This window comes from Styela clava, chromosome 8 (assembly GCF_964204865.1).
Source record: "Styela clava chromosome 8, kaStyClav1.hap1.2, whole genome shotgun sequence".
Classification (NCBI taxonomy): Eukaryota; Metazoa; Chordata; class Ascidiacea; order Stolidobranchia; family Styelidae; genus Styela; species Styela clava.
In genome coordinates this window covers 1,679,684-1,696,214 of record NC_135257.1, presented here as the reverse complement: position 1 = coordinate 1,696,214, position 16,531 = coordinate 1,679,684, and the positions used below count along the sequence as shown (strand labels likewise).

Genomic DNA, 16,531 nt, shown 5'->3' with positions numbered 1-16,531 from the left:
CTAGAAACGTAAAATACATCACTCCGACAGATTGCTGAGAGTTCACACACAATAAAAAATACGTTTTCATCGATAACTCACTACAGAAAAAAGTCATATGTCAGGATTGCGTTGAAAAAATATGACTTCCATAAAAAAATTGAGAAATGTACCTCGACAATTGGCGGAAAGGAAAAAAAAACAAAATGGCGGCGATTCGAAATTTCGCTCTGAACCGATTCGAATAATTTACTATTCGATTCGATTTGAATATTCGATTCGAAATGCCCAGCCCTAATTAATAGTAAATTGCTTGAGGATACATTGTTTCGTTTCTTATGTATCAACATCTCATTGTGGGTCGCACAAAAAAAATGGTTGGGAAGCACTGATTTAAGGGCACTCCCGAAGTATGTGAACCAAGATGGCGGACACCGGATCGTTAGTGTGTGTACCAGGTTAGGGTTAGGCCATAATTTCAAGTACAAGTACTACGGAAGTCACTTGGCTAGTCCCCGAAATCGTAATAAAACTAAAATGAGGAAAATTGGAATAAAATTATGGCCTAACCCTAGCCTGGTACACATACTACGTTCCTATGTCCGCTATCATGGTTCACATACTTCGGGAGTACCGATTTAAGTGATATGCATGCACATCCAATGTCTTAGAACGATATCCAAATCAATATAAAACCAATTCAATATATGTATATACGTGTACAATTCAAGTAATGGCTTATGCATGTATGGTCAACTCAATATATATTTTTCGACATTTAAGTGATATATATACATACAAACCATAGGCATATACAGCCAACTTAATATATATATATATATATAGCAAAGATAGTTCACAAATTTATTTCGATTATTTTTTTCCAGATTACTATCAATGGCCTAACAGCAGTTTGAATTAGGGGTTTTAATGTCGTTGTTGTCAATTTGCTACACAGTGTAATTAAAATTAGGTGTTTTACTATGAGCATTTTAAAATTTGCTCACTTTTCTTTCCGCGAGATGAGGTAGTTGCACATACCATTTTGATCGAAATCTCCATTTTGAATTTTATTCACCCCTGGCCGCAGGTATTTTAAAATACATAGACAAGGGCCCAACCAGCAACCACACAAACAAAGGGAGGGGTTTGATGTTTTCTGAATCTAATAAACACTCACCTGACAAACATCGTCTTATTTTGCATACCATCGACAAACATCGATTGAAATTTTCTGACATTGTGGTAGTCATTCAATCTTTTTTTTCCATATATATATTTTAAGCATTGCTCTCTTGTTATGAATCCATCAGTGACAATGCAAGAATATGTTTTTTCAAACTTGTTCAAGAATATTTTCATTGCGTTAATTTCAAACTTTTCACTTTTCCTATAGGCTATAGCTATTAGGAATTCATGCTTATTCGAAAACATTTTCGTTTTTCGTCGATTTAGTATATAAACGATAAGTTACAGAAGACTCAAAAACGCTTTTTGTTCATGGACACAAATACATTTTGGCTAGAGCCAAGTACCGGCTATTGTGAGTCCCCGATGATGATATGCGGATTTGATTTTCGATTCGATCTTCTCCTTGAAAAATCCTAATACATTTGCCCGAATTAGTCGGCTATGTCAATCTAGTCGTGTTTGGGGGGAATTAGAGGATGTCGCGATTAAAAAACCAAAACAACACATAGCTTGATATTCGGTTTCACTCATTGCACTCCAAACAAAATTCAATTAAAGTAGGTTTCAAACATTGTTTTTTTCATATGCATGACAGGTGATCAGGGTATGCATGTATTTATCATACGAAACGTGAATAAAACGTTTCAAGATTATACGCAATCTATTATGCATGTGTCGCATAGCTGCAAAAATCGATGTCAATTAATTTTTGGTTGATCTATTTGGTGATCGTCGGATAGAACGTAATTCGTTACAAATCGTATAAACATAATTCCCATTTGGTTTTAAGGCTATTTTTGAGCTGACTGGCAAATTTCCAAAGAGTTGTATATGTGCAAGTTATTGGTGCTTCTTTAAAGCATACCAGAATAGAAAACAAACAATAGCTGGGTTCAATATAAAACACAGTTTTGGAAATTGCAACGCTAACCAAAGGAGCGAATGAGTCGGATAGATTGGCGCTCATATCTGAATTAAACCGTTTAAGCTTATATTATGCAGGGATGTAGGGGTTCGCATGATAGTCATCATAACTTAAACCCGTATTTGTTAATTTCGTGTCACACATTGCGTACGTGAGAAAGTTTTCTAGCCAGAATCTAGAAGATATTGCCTGCTGTTCGCTTTCGAATTTGATGCAATAAGCTCAGAACAGAAACAACGACAGTAGCCGAAATATTTTATGCAAAGGCAAGCTAGAGGATTGTGAAGGCGATGGAGGCAATCGGGGAAAGATAAATAATCAATATATAACCCGTAATTAGACAAGTAGGACTGATTTGCAGATCCATGAAAACAATTACTTCATTGCATATCATATTCAATTAGGAAATCAGCATTTAGTTTCATAACAGTAAAAATATTTATTTAATTGGATCATTCCGACCGGCCTACCTTCAGCATGTTTGACAACTTCTGAAGTATCTTAATCAACGCAAGAATGTGCAAAATAGGTCCAATCAAAAAAACTAATAAAAAAAAAAAACTTGCTAAATATATTTCAACTGCTTGTTAAATATATTTTAACAATTTGTCAAACAATCTATACTGGAAATAATTTAGTTCATTTAATTTTCCCGTTTCAGCCTTACTTCAAATTATCAAACATTGTAGGTTTTCCTGACTGAGCATCAGTTCTCATGGTATGTACATGTTCATGTCTAACTAGTAGAAATAAATTAGGAGATCTAGCATAAAGTTAATTGTATAGTTTGGTGGTGCCCGAACTCTTTTATTGAATTCAGCACTTTGCCTGTATTGAGATTTTTTGCCCCCCCCCCCCCCTCCATTTGCATAAAAATGATTTTCTTGTTCAATCCTTAATGGAGAATAAGCTAGTATTATGCGTCAGTAGCACTCCCGCTTTTTGAAAGTTTAAGTAGTTTCTGTGTTCATGGATTGGCATTATGGTAATATTATTAAAAAATATTAGTAGTTGTATTACAATAAATACAAGCAAAATTCCTCCCAAAGAATGACAAAAGTTCTCCCTGGAGAGTAAGTTCTCCCCGATAGGGAAACGTTGGTATATTCCAATTGACTGTAGTTTGTGATGACTGCTAAGTTTTCATATTTGTGCGAGAAACTCAACAAAACAGAGAATCCATAAATTGTTGGATAAATTGATAATGCTTTATTGACTGTTTTATGCATCCTCTTTGAGATAGAAACGCATTTCATGGATAGGTCCAGAAAATGCAAATTGCACTATAAGGACAACGAAACCCACCTATTAACTTATTTGCTGGCTCAACTAAACGCTGACAGTGACATGTAATAACCGATTTAAAAATTTCGATGTTAGATCTTGCTTATTCCAGATACGATCTGACATGGTATGACCTTGCAATCGTAACTAGCAAATGAATAAATTATGAAGGCCCTTTCCGGTTGAATTCGAAATTACCCATGGCGTCTGAAATATCGCAAAAACTGCCTATTAAAATCGAGATAAGTCGTAGATTTGGCACAAAAACTTCAAATGACACACGTTCCGGACTGATTTGGATTTTTCAAAGGCTATAATCCAGTTATTTACTAAAGATCTGGTTTTTCATCTGTTATTTTCACTCCAAAATAAATGTCATCTCTGCTATCCAAAATCAAGTATAATCAGTCAGTCTCGCTCTGACCAAAGATATTCAAATAGATATGTTGACTGTTAGAAGATTTAGAAACAAAAACATTTGCATTTAATAGTTAAAATTCCTGAAGCGCCAAGGTATACACTCTATTTTGTCGACCATTTACAATAGATGCACCAGCGATGATGTACGTAGCCGAATTGGTTGAATGTAGCGCTTGAGATATCCCGTACATAACTCGATTTCAACTATGACTTGTCTTACTAAGTGATTTAATATAAAGATAGAGCCAAAGTGAGTTATAATCGTTAAACAGTATTTTCAAGAATACGCGCTAATTTTAAGGCAATGGATGCCCGACATGAAATATTAGATTTTAATCATTTCGTAGCTAATGTCAAATTTTAATCAAATAATTTGCCATTTATACAATTTTAGAAATGTGTTACTATCTTTAGGATGTAATTTGAGTGCTGCGAATGTCTGGCGGATGAATAGAAAAGATGACATATGAAATTTTAATCATTTTGAAAATTTTCATCCAATGATGCTGCGCAATTTAAAGATGGTCGTAGCGAGTTCGTTTTAGTAAGCATTGCTATTCATAATTTTTTTTTTGAATCGAGAAATAAAGTGTATACATAATTATTGAAAAATTTACTTTGTAATGATGATCAAGCATTTGCCAGTATAAATTTATTATAAATGATAGAAAAAAAGAAGAAATGAGAAAGAAAGTATGTTTTATAATCTTGGATAAATTATCATCGATTCAATTATTGAATTTCATACTGCGTGAAGATATTAATTACTCGTATGCAGATATCTGGATTTTGGTAGCACAGTCCAGATGTTAAACAAACACGAACTCTTTATAACCCCGACTAAATTTATTGACTGCCCATGCTTGATTAATTATATTTATTTTACAAAATTCAGTACGTAATCTCTATTAGATTCTCCCCCAATGTCATCGATAGTCCTTTTAATCTGACCGTACTTCTGAGACTTGGAAAACAACTAGCCAGATTGCTTAAAGCTTGAGGATCGATCGGCCCGAATTATACCTCAGTTTAAAGCACATTTCTTCAATTCGACGTTTTGGAACTACTACCATCCTGGGCCGAGGAGAGTGGGAGTTACTGTCAATCGTCAACTTCGTCGGTGCTATCAAGAGCGTTTTCCATCTACAAGTATTTTATGATGTTATTCATTTATTCAGGTGTGTATATATTTTATTTGCCGTCGTTGATGCATTACGGGCGGTAATGAAGCGTGTATCATATCCGAAAGCTTAAATTTTCTCAGGGTAAAAGATTAACATAACGTATACGGCACGAAGGTATTTTTGTGTAAAGAATAAATATTGGCGTTAAAATTGCTTCACAGCAATGGTAATGGAGGCGATAAGAATTAAATCAAATTAACCAGTGGTCATATTTGCTTCACCCCGTCCATCTACCGCTTGAATTCCGGAAAGAACTACACACTTTAAACCTAGTTCAGTTTTCCTATTTCTATGATGGGAGTGTATTTATTGCAGTAGTTATTTTTGTAATTGCTGCACCTCGAAGATTAAACTTACTTGTAACTATCGTCGCAGATTCAGCTGTGTGCTGATTACTCGTCAAATTTATAACATGTAGGATTTATTGAGCTTTGGTTAGAAGTATTGAGGAATAAATTTCGAAAAATTATATTGAAACAGAAACGCTTCATTCACTGCTATGAATTCTGTCAATTTAAATTACTCTAGTATCAGAAAATATTTCAATTTCGATATATTTCAGATATTGTTCTTTATCTCTTGATATATGTTGAGCTGTTTGGCGGCAATAAGGTTTGCACTTCTACATCGATCGAAGCATCCCCCAATCACATATTTTTTTACGCTTCACAAGACTATGACAATGTTGACAGCTCTAGAGCAAAACGTCAGATTGGAAAGTCAGAAAGTTCAGCGAATAAGGAATGTGATTTTCAAAGTCTAGCATCAGCGACTCAAATCTGCGAAACACTTTTCTTTAACGAACTGAAAAGGAATAAAAAAATATTATGTTCGTAAGTATGTTTGATGTGCCTAATTTGGGAGGGAATATGAATCGCGGTTGCTATCAAACAATTGCTAAATAACCAGCTATTCTGTTCATTTATCTCAAATAGTGATCAGATCGACTCGTTAGCAAAAGTGTGTTCTGGGGTGGTGTGTCTTTGTCAACGTTTGTCGAATCCAGTTACAAAACAGTTGCATATACCCCTTTTCATAGAGCAAACTAAATGCAACTAAAATTCCGATTCTTGATATTTTTATATTGCTTATAGCATAAATTAGGCCAATTCAAATTTTTGTGGTAGCTTTCTTTACCGTAATGCAATTTCTATTCAAAACTAATGCACGCAATGTACATCATTGATTGTGGTCATAACTCCTTTCGTTTGTAAATATGAACTTTGAGCGACTGAAGCGAATTAAATATTTCTTTTCTTTTTGATTAGCTTTTTTAATTCAATTCCCCAGGGTTGAGCGGTGTCGTGCAGGTACGTAATATGGTGGGTTTCGGAATAACGGACTAAAATTGACGCATGGCCTCTTTAAATAAAGCTTACTGCTTTTATGCGCTTCTTCTAAACATCGAATGTTCCATCCTTCACTCATAATTCTCCCTCGCTGTAATCTGACTACAGAAAATAGAAATCCATTGAAAATGTACATTTCAACGTTTTCTCAACGTTACACGAAACCTCAAATAATCTATTGGTGAGAAACAATTTGAGATCTAGAGTAAATAAAAAATCACCCGTCTTGGCTTTCAAATATTTTTCAGTATTACGATATTTTCAATAATGCATATTAAATAATGATAAGATTTCAATTGTTCCTTTTAACAGTGTTGTTTTGCTTCATATTTTTGCGAAATGTCTACATTAACAAAGCCTCGAATTAAATTTTTTTTAATGACAATATCCGTTAAATACGAATGTATTTGCGTCTTGAAAATTTTGTCATGGTATTACCGCCATGTGGTTACTTTCATTTAAAACAGTTTTGGCGTGTTATAGTATTTAGTATAAAAAAAAAAGACGAAAGCTTGTTTTCAAGGCCTAGCTGAAATTTAAAAAAAATTTCGCGTACATGAAAATTCAAAAATTAACCTAATTGGGTTCATGCTTTGCGTCCTTGTTATTAGATAGCAGAGTAAGTACTTGCATATTCAAATACCAATATGCGTGATTCTGATCTGTGCCCTAGAGTAATAATTTTGTCGATTTTTAATTTCGTGTCTATATTCTTATCTTGAACAATATCAGTCACGTCACATAAAGCCTTTGTTGGGAATGATATTTTCTTCATGATATTATTATGCATATAAAACAGTTTGCCACGAATTTTGTTCAGTAGTTCATTTAATTTTTCACCTACAATTGTACAACAATTGAAAGAATTATATTTGTAAATGTTGGTTGAGCGATTTCTGAGTTTTACATGAAAAATCAATTTGGTTTATATATTCTTTATATGGAGGTCAAGACAAAGTGACTTATTGGCTTTGTTATTTTCAGGAAAGTTTATAAACAGCTTAGGCGATGTATACTCTCGAAGTCGGAGGAATGCAGTTCCAGTAGCTCATCGAATACCAGGATCAACAGATCTGTACAAAAATCACTAGCTTACTACATGGAGGCAAAATATTGCAACGATGGGTCATTGTCAACTTCCAGGTATAAAAAGTTCGAGTTGGAGCTTGACCACAGCGACTTATTAAAATACAACGTAATAGTTACGCTTTTTATTTGCAGTGTAGCCCAACTATGGTTACAATTCGCTTGAGACTAGTTAATAATATCAATTCTTGCATATGTGATTTTCCGTACATCGACGTCGCGGATCAATTTATGTAATCCCTAATGGCAATAACATTTTCTAAAAATGACATAGAGGTCAAAGAAAACTAATACCAAATCGCCTTATTGAAATTCTAGAATTTCCAGATGTCAATTAAAAGTGTGCAATAAAATATGAGTGGAAACAGTTAAAATTATTGGAAACTTAAAAAAAATATAATAATAACAGTTGTTTTGGTCCTCGCATATGCCCTAATACTCCCACATCCAAATATTCAAAGCGCGATCTCGATTTATGTACAAATAATTAGTAACCAAAAAACGATTTCTGGAAAAAGTTTTACCAAAAGAAATTATTCAATTAGTAAATAGGAGTGCATAATCGAATTCTTTAATTATAATTGCACATTTATGATAAAATTTTGATGTTGATCACAGGCCAATGTAAGGTCTATATACTTAAGTTTCTCGGCTGTTGTAACCTTAGAAAATAATTCCAATCTTTTAAAGTCGCTATATGCACGTTCTAGTTTCAACTTTCACAATTTAGAGACAATTTATTTTTCCTCTTACAAATATGACGTAAAAGCACACGAAAGTATTTTCCATAACTTGTTTCCAGCTATCCGTAAAATATATTGCTCTTGTGGAAAATGACAACATTCAAATATTAGAATGGTTGTCACATCATATTTGCCTCAATTGTTGATTGATTTATATAATTAAATTACATTATGCGTCGATCAATATTACTTCAATTGTCACGCCGCCTACTTTATGCATGTAATATTCATGGTTCAACATGAAACACCGGTCTAGTCTAATTCAAAAATGTTACGTGCATGTAAAGAGTCATGCGACAACGAATTACTTCGCTTCAACATTTTGAGTCAGAAGTATTATATAAATATATTTTATTGGGAATCTTTCCACACCTTCTTTTAAGTTTTAACTTCGTAAACGAGTTAGAGAAAATATAATTAAATTCCATCATTTTACCCTCACAAGGTTTTCAGAATGCGAATGCGTCGATTGGGGGTGATTTTCGATATTTTTCATTGAAAATATTTTCAAAGCTAGTCTGTTCAATTCCACTCAATTGTCGTAAAGAAACAGCAAACGATTTTTTAAGATTCGTTCTTATAGATCAGGGATCACCAAACTACGACCCGTGGTGTTCTTCCATCCAGCCCGCGATAACACAAAAAAATGGCGAAATTTTTTCAATGAATTAGGCCGCGAGTCGAGGACGTTTATATTTCAGTTTCGTAACGCACATAGATAACTACTTGGAAATTATTTCAAAATGTTCCTCAGAAAATAAGTAACAAATAATACCTTGTTCCCATTCCCAAAAGTTGCACGTTTTACGAAAAAGACCCTTTTACTACAAGAAATATGTGCTACCCAAAATCGGTCCCAAATTCTCTGCCATTTCGGCAACATTGGCGAATGAATGCAGACTTCTGCATGACGTAAGAATTAAAATTTTATCAGCTGTAGGCGGGCGGATGAATCTAAGTTTGTACTTCTCGCTGTTGCGCTGAGTTGGGTAGCCGTTCCATCGTCTATTTAAGTTATTAGGCCTACTACTTAAGTTATGCTAAGGAGGTGTTAAAAGGCACAAGTAAGCTATTAAAGATTAGTAGATCCTTACCATAGTTCCCAAAAGTTACACAAGAGCACTAGCTGATATAACGTTGTTGAATAGATACCGTGCGGTAACTTCAAGGAAGGCTATAGACCTAATCGGTATTCTCGTGCTAAAATGATCGTCGAACGAATTTCACAAGTCACGTTGTACTGCTTACATGCAATTCTTTTGCAACCTCAGGATAGCTGTATAGATTTCTTGTATACCGGAATATGTTTTGCTATGATGTTCTTGATCTATATTCTGCGATGTAGAATTTGAAATTCAAGACTTCAGGAATGTAGAATTCATATTGTTGAATAAATAGAATGGATTTCCCAACTTTTGGGAATTTATTGTATTGCAATGACAAAAATATTTGTCCGGCCCGTTTCAACAAAGTTTGAGTCATACCTAAATTTCATTGTTAGGAAAAACTCGTTAATGTTTTATTTCAGATACTTATTGAAATGTTTTCAAAAACTACACCTGGGTCGCGTTTCGTAGGGTATTATGCCAGAAAGGTGTGTATTTTTTAACTTATTTTATACAGTAGCAGCAAATTCGCAGTACTTCACCTGAATGTTCAAATTAAATCAAGTTGTAATATTTCATTAGGAAATCCATAAGTATACAATCAATAACATTCTTCAAAATATTCAGTCTAAAACTAGAAATATATTCAGATGCCTATACGTTGCATTTTCTATCGCATATTTTCTGCATAAATATCGAGTAACATAAAAAACGTTTTACGTAAAACGTGGCGAATCGATTCGATTTGATATAGAAAATGGACGCTTTCTCTATAAATGAAAAATTGAATACTGAACTCATATGATAGAAGAAAAGTTGTTTTATGTCGAACATCTCTTCTAAACATATCATCACACAATTTTATGTATAAAATATGGAATTTAAAATGATATAGCATATATATGGCAGTTAAATATTGGACCAGTAGCAATCCGCCCACTGCATAGTGGGGAATTGAATCGCTATGAGAATAACATGTAGGTATATATACTTGTTTCTGATGGTCTTTCCCATGTTTTTGATTTAGTTCATTGATCTTTCTAGCAATTGAATGTAGCCGTGGTTATAAGGGGGTAATTTGAACTCTTCTAAAATATCGAATACAATAATTCGAAATAGGGCAGGGAAAATAGGAAAAAAAAACTTATGTTCGGGCTGTCTTCGCATTTCACGCAATTATCCTCCCCATGTAGTCCTTTCAACTTTGTATTTCACGATTAAAGTCGTTTCTGATATTCCCTGTCAATTTGCAGGCGCCCAATCAACTACTGTCGTTTGGAATACAACGACAAAGTTAAGGACTGCTACAACGAATATCACAGAACTTTTCGAAGAAACCCCAATGACACAACCTTGTGTAGTTTATACGCCGAGTCTAAATCTTGCGCACTGAATGCAGAGAATGAAATGTGTTCTTTCAAACCCATACTGAAGCAGGTGCGAGAAATATCTGAAGGCATCAACAGGTAAACATCAATTATGTAACTTAATAAAGCCATCGAGTTTCAGGTTTAGCGAGTACACAATGGTTACTCTGGATTTCATGTTTTTACCTAGTAATGCTGATAGCGAATGTTTGCGAGAAACAATTCGGGAACCCAATCGTTTCTTGTATGGCAAAATGCTGATTACGTTTTGTCCCCGTCTCCGCGCAAGCGTCGGAAATAGTGCTTTTATATGAATCACTCGAGAATGCAATCGAGAAAAACTCCTTGATCGGAAGGGTTTTTTTCGTCTAAAGTTAGGTTTGGTACTTACAACAATTTGTAACCAGGAAACAATAGAAATAATAACTATCTTCCTTTCCTGCTGAAAGCGATATATATTAATTTATATGACGACATCTTGTTTTAGAATCGATTGCACATTTGTCACAACTTAACATTAAAAAGTCAGTTTGTCTGCAAAACGAGCAGAAACCCCGATTCAAGAACAGAAAATCGATTTTGAGCAGAAGCGGTTGTCATTGCTGTCTAATTCCGAGATATTTTAGACGTGACAGGCTTGGGTACTTATTACGCATTGTGTTCATAAATGCATTGATATTTCAATTTAATATTACAGGTGCTGGAATCCCTTTTGTTCGGTAGATACGTTTGGAAATAATAAAGTCAGTGCATCGGAGAAGGGTTTGAGCTTTTCATTTCTTTTGGGTATGATACGAGGGAAACTGCGGCTAATAAATCGAAGAGGTATTGATACAATGAAAGAATATAAGAACGCAAAAACAATAAAAAGCGGAGTTCCTAAGGATTGTAAATATAATCAGGCGGTCGTAATTTCCATTGCCCTGGACCAAATCACAGAAGAGTTTAACCCAGTCGCTAAAGACGATTCGAGTAGATATTTTTTAGTTGGATATCAAAATTCGACGACGACTTCTAAGCCACAGGCTTTAGCAAAAATAGCTGAAATTGCAAACAAAGAATCACAAGACGATGAGAATGGATGCAAAACCCGCATAACCTTGTCTAACCTTTTAGTAATTATCTCCATTGTAATTTCATGTATTGTGTCATGAAACATATATTTACCACATATAGTCGCAGTTCAAGTTGGTAATTCCAAATTAATTAAGTTTTCGTAAATTTTGCCTCAATCGGTATCTACTACCTGGCTAGTACAAATTTTTGCATGTTCATGTAACCAACGAACATTTGAATGGAGTGTATTCCTCATAGAATTGTATACGTATTTCTCACCGAATGAATGCTTATTTAGCCCGATAATTGATACTATCGGACAGCGGTTCCCAAAGGGTGCGCCGCAGCGATTTGCTAAGTGCGCCGCAAAAATTAACAGAATTGTGTTAAATATAACTATATATGATTGAATATTTCACATATTATTGCATTTAATATAAATGTTTCATTGTTTCTTATTTTAAATGCTGTGTATATAAATCAATAAATTCATTTTACCTTTCTATTTCACTTACTTTCTGTTACGTAGTATCTGCCTCTATTGGCACGTAAAAATAGAGATAGATTCTACCTGCTGCACTTTCTTGAGCTGCAGATTATTTATTTCCGAACCGAGTGATTTTAATATTTCAAAGAAAAATCAGGCAGAGATCAGAAAGGAGAGTTGATATTGCTTTTATTCTGTAGACCTGCATTTAAAAGGCATAAAGTACACGTTAACGATCACAAAATTGATTTTTTTTGTCGTGAGTTTTTACCCTGATAATTTGGTGCCGCACGAACAAAAAGTTTGGGAACCGCTGCTATAGGAATTTGTAATTAAAGTGGTTACTTGAGACTGAAAAGCGTACGAGTATTGAATATCTATAACGGTAGGGTATCTGACACCAACCTACTGTAGGGTACACTCATCTATGATATGGAATTAACCGTGTATAATTTATTACCCGTTTTAAATATGAATATATTACCCGTGAAAAAGTATGAATACTATATCTATATACTGCAGTCTATTCATTGGCTACGACTAGGCATAGTGCGCTACATCATAGTGTGATCCAGTGCACCACAGTTAGGAAACATGGAATATTTCCATCGTTCCAGGTCTCAGGGTAAAGTTCAAAACCACTAGCATCCCTTTGTGATCTGATGAAGGTATACTCATGGCCCTCACACTATTGATGTACCCGTTGATTACACTTCATGTCTTTCATACACATACACCATGTGATCGATAAGCGTTGGCTGTTCACATGTGGAAACTGTTGCTCAGGTAACGGTTTAATCTTCTACATGCATCGTAGTGGGTTTCAGTCCCGTGTCACCCTTGTGCATTTGACACCGAACATGTGTTTACGTCTATAGCTACCTCGAAATGCCTCGATAAAGCTGACATCACTATTGACTCATATAACACTGTAAAGTGAATTGATCCGCTTATACACCCAAAAATATATTCGGACATCGGAAAACGCTGACCCAATAGATAAAATTCAGAAATCAAATTTGATTAAAACAAAAAGTAGCTCGTTTATATATGGATGACAATCGAGAAGATCAACTATATAGTTTAGTATCCCTGATTATGTGAGTTTCCATAGCATCCAAAAATAAATCCATATTATACGCAGAAAGGTAGTTTAAGGCTTTATAAACCATACAGCGTCTCAATCGCCAACAAACACAGCATATCTTTAACAACTATCTCATATACTTGGACTGGTCTTTCCTATTTGTCGTTGACGATTACGCTAGGCATGGGCGGCTTCTGGCTATGAAGCTAATCACCAATTCTTTTGCATCGACACCACAATTATTATAATTAGAGATGTACTGATACCACTTTTGTCGCCGATGCGTTAATTGATTCAGATGTATTGTGTATTGACGCTGTAGTAATCTCGGTGTTTAATTAGAAAACGCATTGGGTTTGGCTACTTTGAGTGGTAAAATAAATGAACATCCTATTTACATATCCTATTAATTAAACTGATACATTGAGTTACGTGCGCAGGATTTTGTGCCAATTTAACGACATGTTTCGTGTTTCACACATTGGAAAATCCATTAATATACTATTGATATATTTCTTAATAATTATCAGGTAATACTAAAAATGTCATTATAACATTGTAGCAGCAGCAAAAATATCCAAATTAGTTGAGCTGGATTAGCTGATAAATAGCTAAAAACATGTCAGAATCCTATTCCCGTTTCTACTCGCGGGTGTGGGGACGTACATGGTTATAGTTCACGATCTATCCAAAAAACAAAATTTAACATCAGTATTCTAACGTATTTTTTAAAACATTCTGGATCATGTTAAAAATTTAAATATATCGGTCTACATTTGGCTGATACCGATACACATCCGTTACCGAAAATTTTGCCGATATTGCTGATACCGATACATCTCTAATTATAATCAGCACTCAATCACGACATCGAAAAATTTAAGTACATATGGTGTGTCCTTTTTCCTCTATAATAAAACGAAGTGCCGAATATTCAATACGAATTTGCATTGTTACTGATTAAGTGTCCTTTACAATGAATATATATAATTTGCTGATGCCATTTGCATAAGTTGTTTCAGATCTATCTAGCTAGGAACGAGTTTATAAAAACCTATTTAAGTAATTTGCATATCACAGACATACTACAGTAGATTGTAATTTCCCAGCTTTCTTTTCCAGTATTGCTTCATTTTGAAATGCGGAAAGCTCATCGAAGAGTTAAACAATTTCAATTTCGGTTGATACCGGAATGTTTTTTACGACGCCACCTATTTTTCAGTTATTGAACGGCGCTCCCTAAACGAGATACTATGAGTACATCCAATCAGCGTGTGCATATTTCGTATAAGAATCAAATCCGAAATTTTTCGAATCAACGAAAATGATCGCGATTCGATACATCAGCAACGCGCGATTTCAGTAGCATATTGTAGTACCTGTGTGAGTTGAACAAGGTAACCAACTTAACAATCATAACGTGACTTGCGAGGCGTTAATTGCCCTGATATTGATGCTTCGGAATGAGTTCGCTAACAAAGCTGGAATAAATGATTTGGACTAAATTTGAAAAGCTATGCCCCTTTAAAGTACAAAATAATATATACCAAATTGAATTTTTGAACAGTTCTTACCCTGAAAAAGCCTTTATATTTTTAAAAAGATTTATATATATATATATTCGTTTTTTGTGTGAGATGGCGTCATAAAAATCGCGCAACCTTGTGGCGGTTCCGCGTTCGCGATTTGGTGGTCAGGCGACGTCGTGAAGACTGCGGCACCGGTAGCCTATTTTGCTCTGGCTTTCGTGTCCATATATTTGAGCATCGTTCTCTTTTTTTATTTTTATTTTTTATTTTATTTCGGTTTTTATAAAATAAAACAATATTGCAATAAATAATATTCATCAATAACAGTAATTCATCATAATAAATACATGTTGCAATATTACAATGATTGTATTACAAGAATTCTCCACTTTTTGTTATGTTGAACAATTTTTCCTTTTTTCACTGCTAATTCTTGTTCGTTCACTCGGATCGAGTCAATTAATTTAAAAAAGTGTTTAAACAATGGCTTTCTTTTACCAATTTTACAATCATATAAATAGAATCGCCCTGCAAGTAGAACGCAATTACAAATCTGGTCAAAGAAATTTCTACAATAGCCGATTAAACATTCCATCTTGGTGAGGGAGAAATTAATACCACTCTTTGTAAACACCCACTGGTTCAACTGTTCCCAGAATATTGATGAATAATTACATTCAAAAAAAAGATGATTGATGTTCTCAACAGATACATTGCAAAAATCACATAAATTTGAAGGCACTAAATTAATGCCCTATAAAACATTATTCATGACAATTGCCCTGTGAAATAGTTTAATGTGAAAGGACCGAAGTTTTGTCCCAATGGTGCAAAAATAAACATTAGAATAGCATTTATTCCAATTAATATCGGTAGGTGCATTTAAATCAATAGGCCATTTTTTTTCTACTTTTATTGGTGGGATAAACTGTTTTTCGTTCAACTGACGATATATTTCTTTGTTTCTATTTTGCACAATATCACTTATAAAAGAGTCTACATCCAAATTATGAAAAGTCACATTACATATTTTCTAACCAATCATCTGGAATACAACCTATAAGTTTATAGTATTCGGTGTATTCAGATGCACTGTATTCAATGTCATATTTTTTACACAATTCAAAATAGGTAAACAAATCATTGCCATTAACTAAATGTTTAAACAGTTCAACACCTTTATTATACCATGACTGTATAAAAAATGGCTTTCTTCTATAAACAACTTTTTTGTTGTAGGCTACCACAGTGGATGGTTATGGTAATAAAGTATTTTATCATCAAACAAAGTTTCTTTACAATGATACCAGTTTTTTAAGACATTTTTTAATGTAGAAAACGGAATACTTTTCATAAAATAAGAGTTCCAATTCAAACCTCCTTTTAGCAAGGGTATCAGTGTATCACCTAAATAATCCAATTCAATCTTCTTCCATTGGGGGTTCGGCAATATATATATGACTTTGGAAACAACATAGATCAGTGCTCTTCAACAGGGGTTCCGCAACACATGCAGTGGGGTTCCGTGAGTTTATAGGGTTCCTTAGGGGTTCCGCGTAAAGGAAAAATTGACTGCTGGGCCAGTAAAGTTGCAAAAAAATGATTATTCTTCTTTTTCGCTTTTGGATGAATTTCTAAGTGCGCAACAGCAAGAAGTATAGGGGTTAGTTGCTATAGAAGGACTCTTAGATATCCGTAATGATATTAATTCGGAGGAAACCTTCGAAAAACATGGAAA

General features: G+C 34.2%; 1 protein-coding gene across 1 annotated transcript; it reads left to right on the top strand.

The window, feature by feature from the left end:
- The first annotated feature begins 4,197 nt into the window (after positions 1-4,197).
- On the top strand, positions 4,198-12,111 carry LOC120346224 (uncharacterized). The gene is made up of 6 exons (XM_039415925.2): positions 4,198-4,343; positions 4,712-4,977; positions 5,546-5,816; positions 7,317-7,475; positions 10,521-10,733; positions 11,332-12,111. The coding sequence occupies exons 2-6, from the start codon at positions 4,956-4,958 to the stop codon at positions 11,786-11,788; spliced, it is 1,122 nt and encodes a 373-aa protein (XP_039271859.2). The 5' UTR covers positions 4,198-4,343; positions 4,712-4,955; the 3' UTR covers positions 11,789-12,111.
- Positions 12,112-16,531: the final 4,420 nt, after the last annotated feature.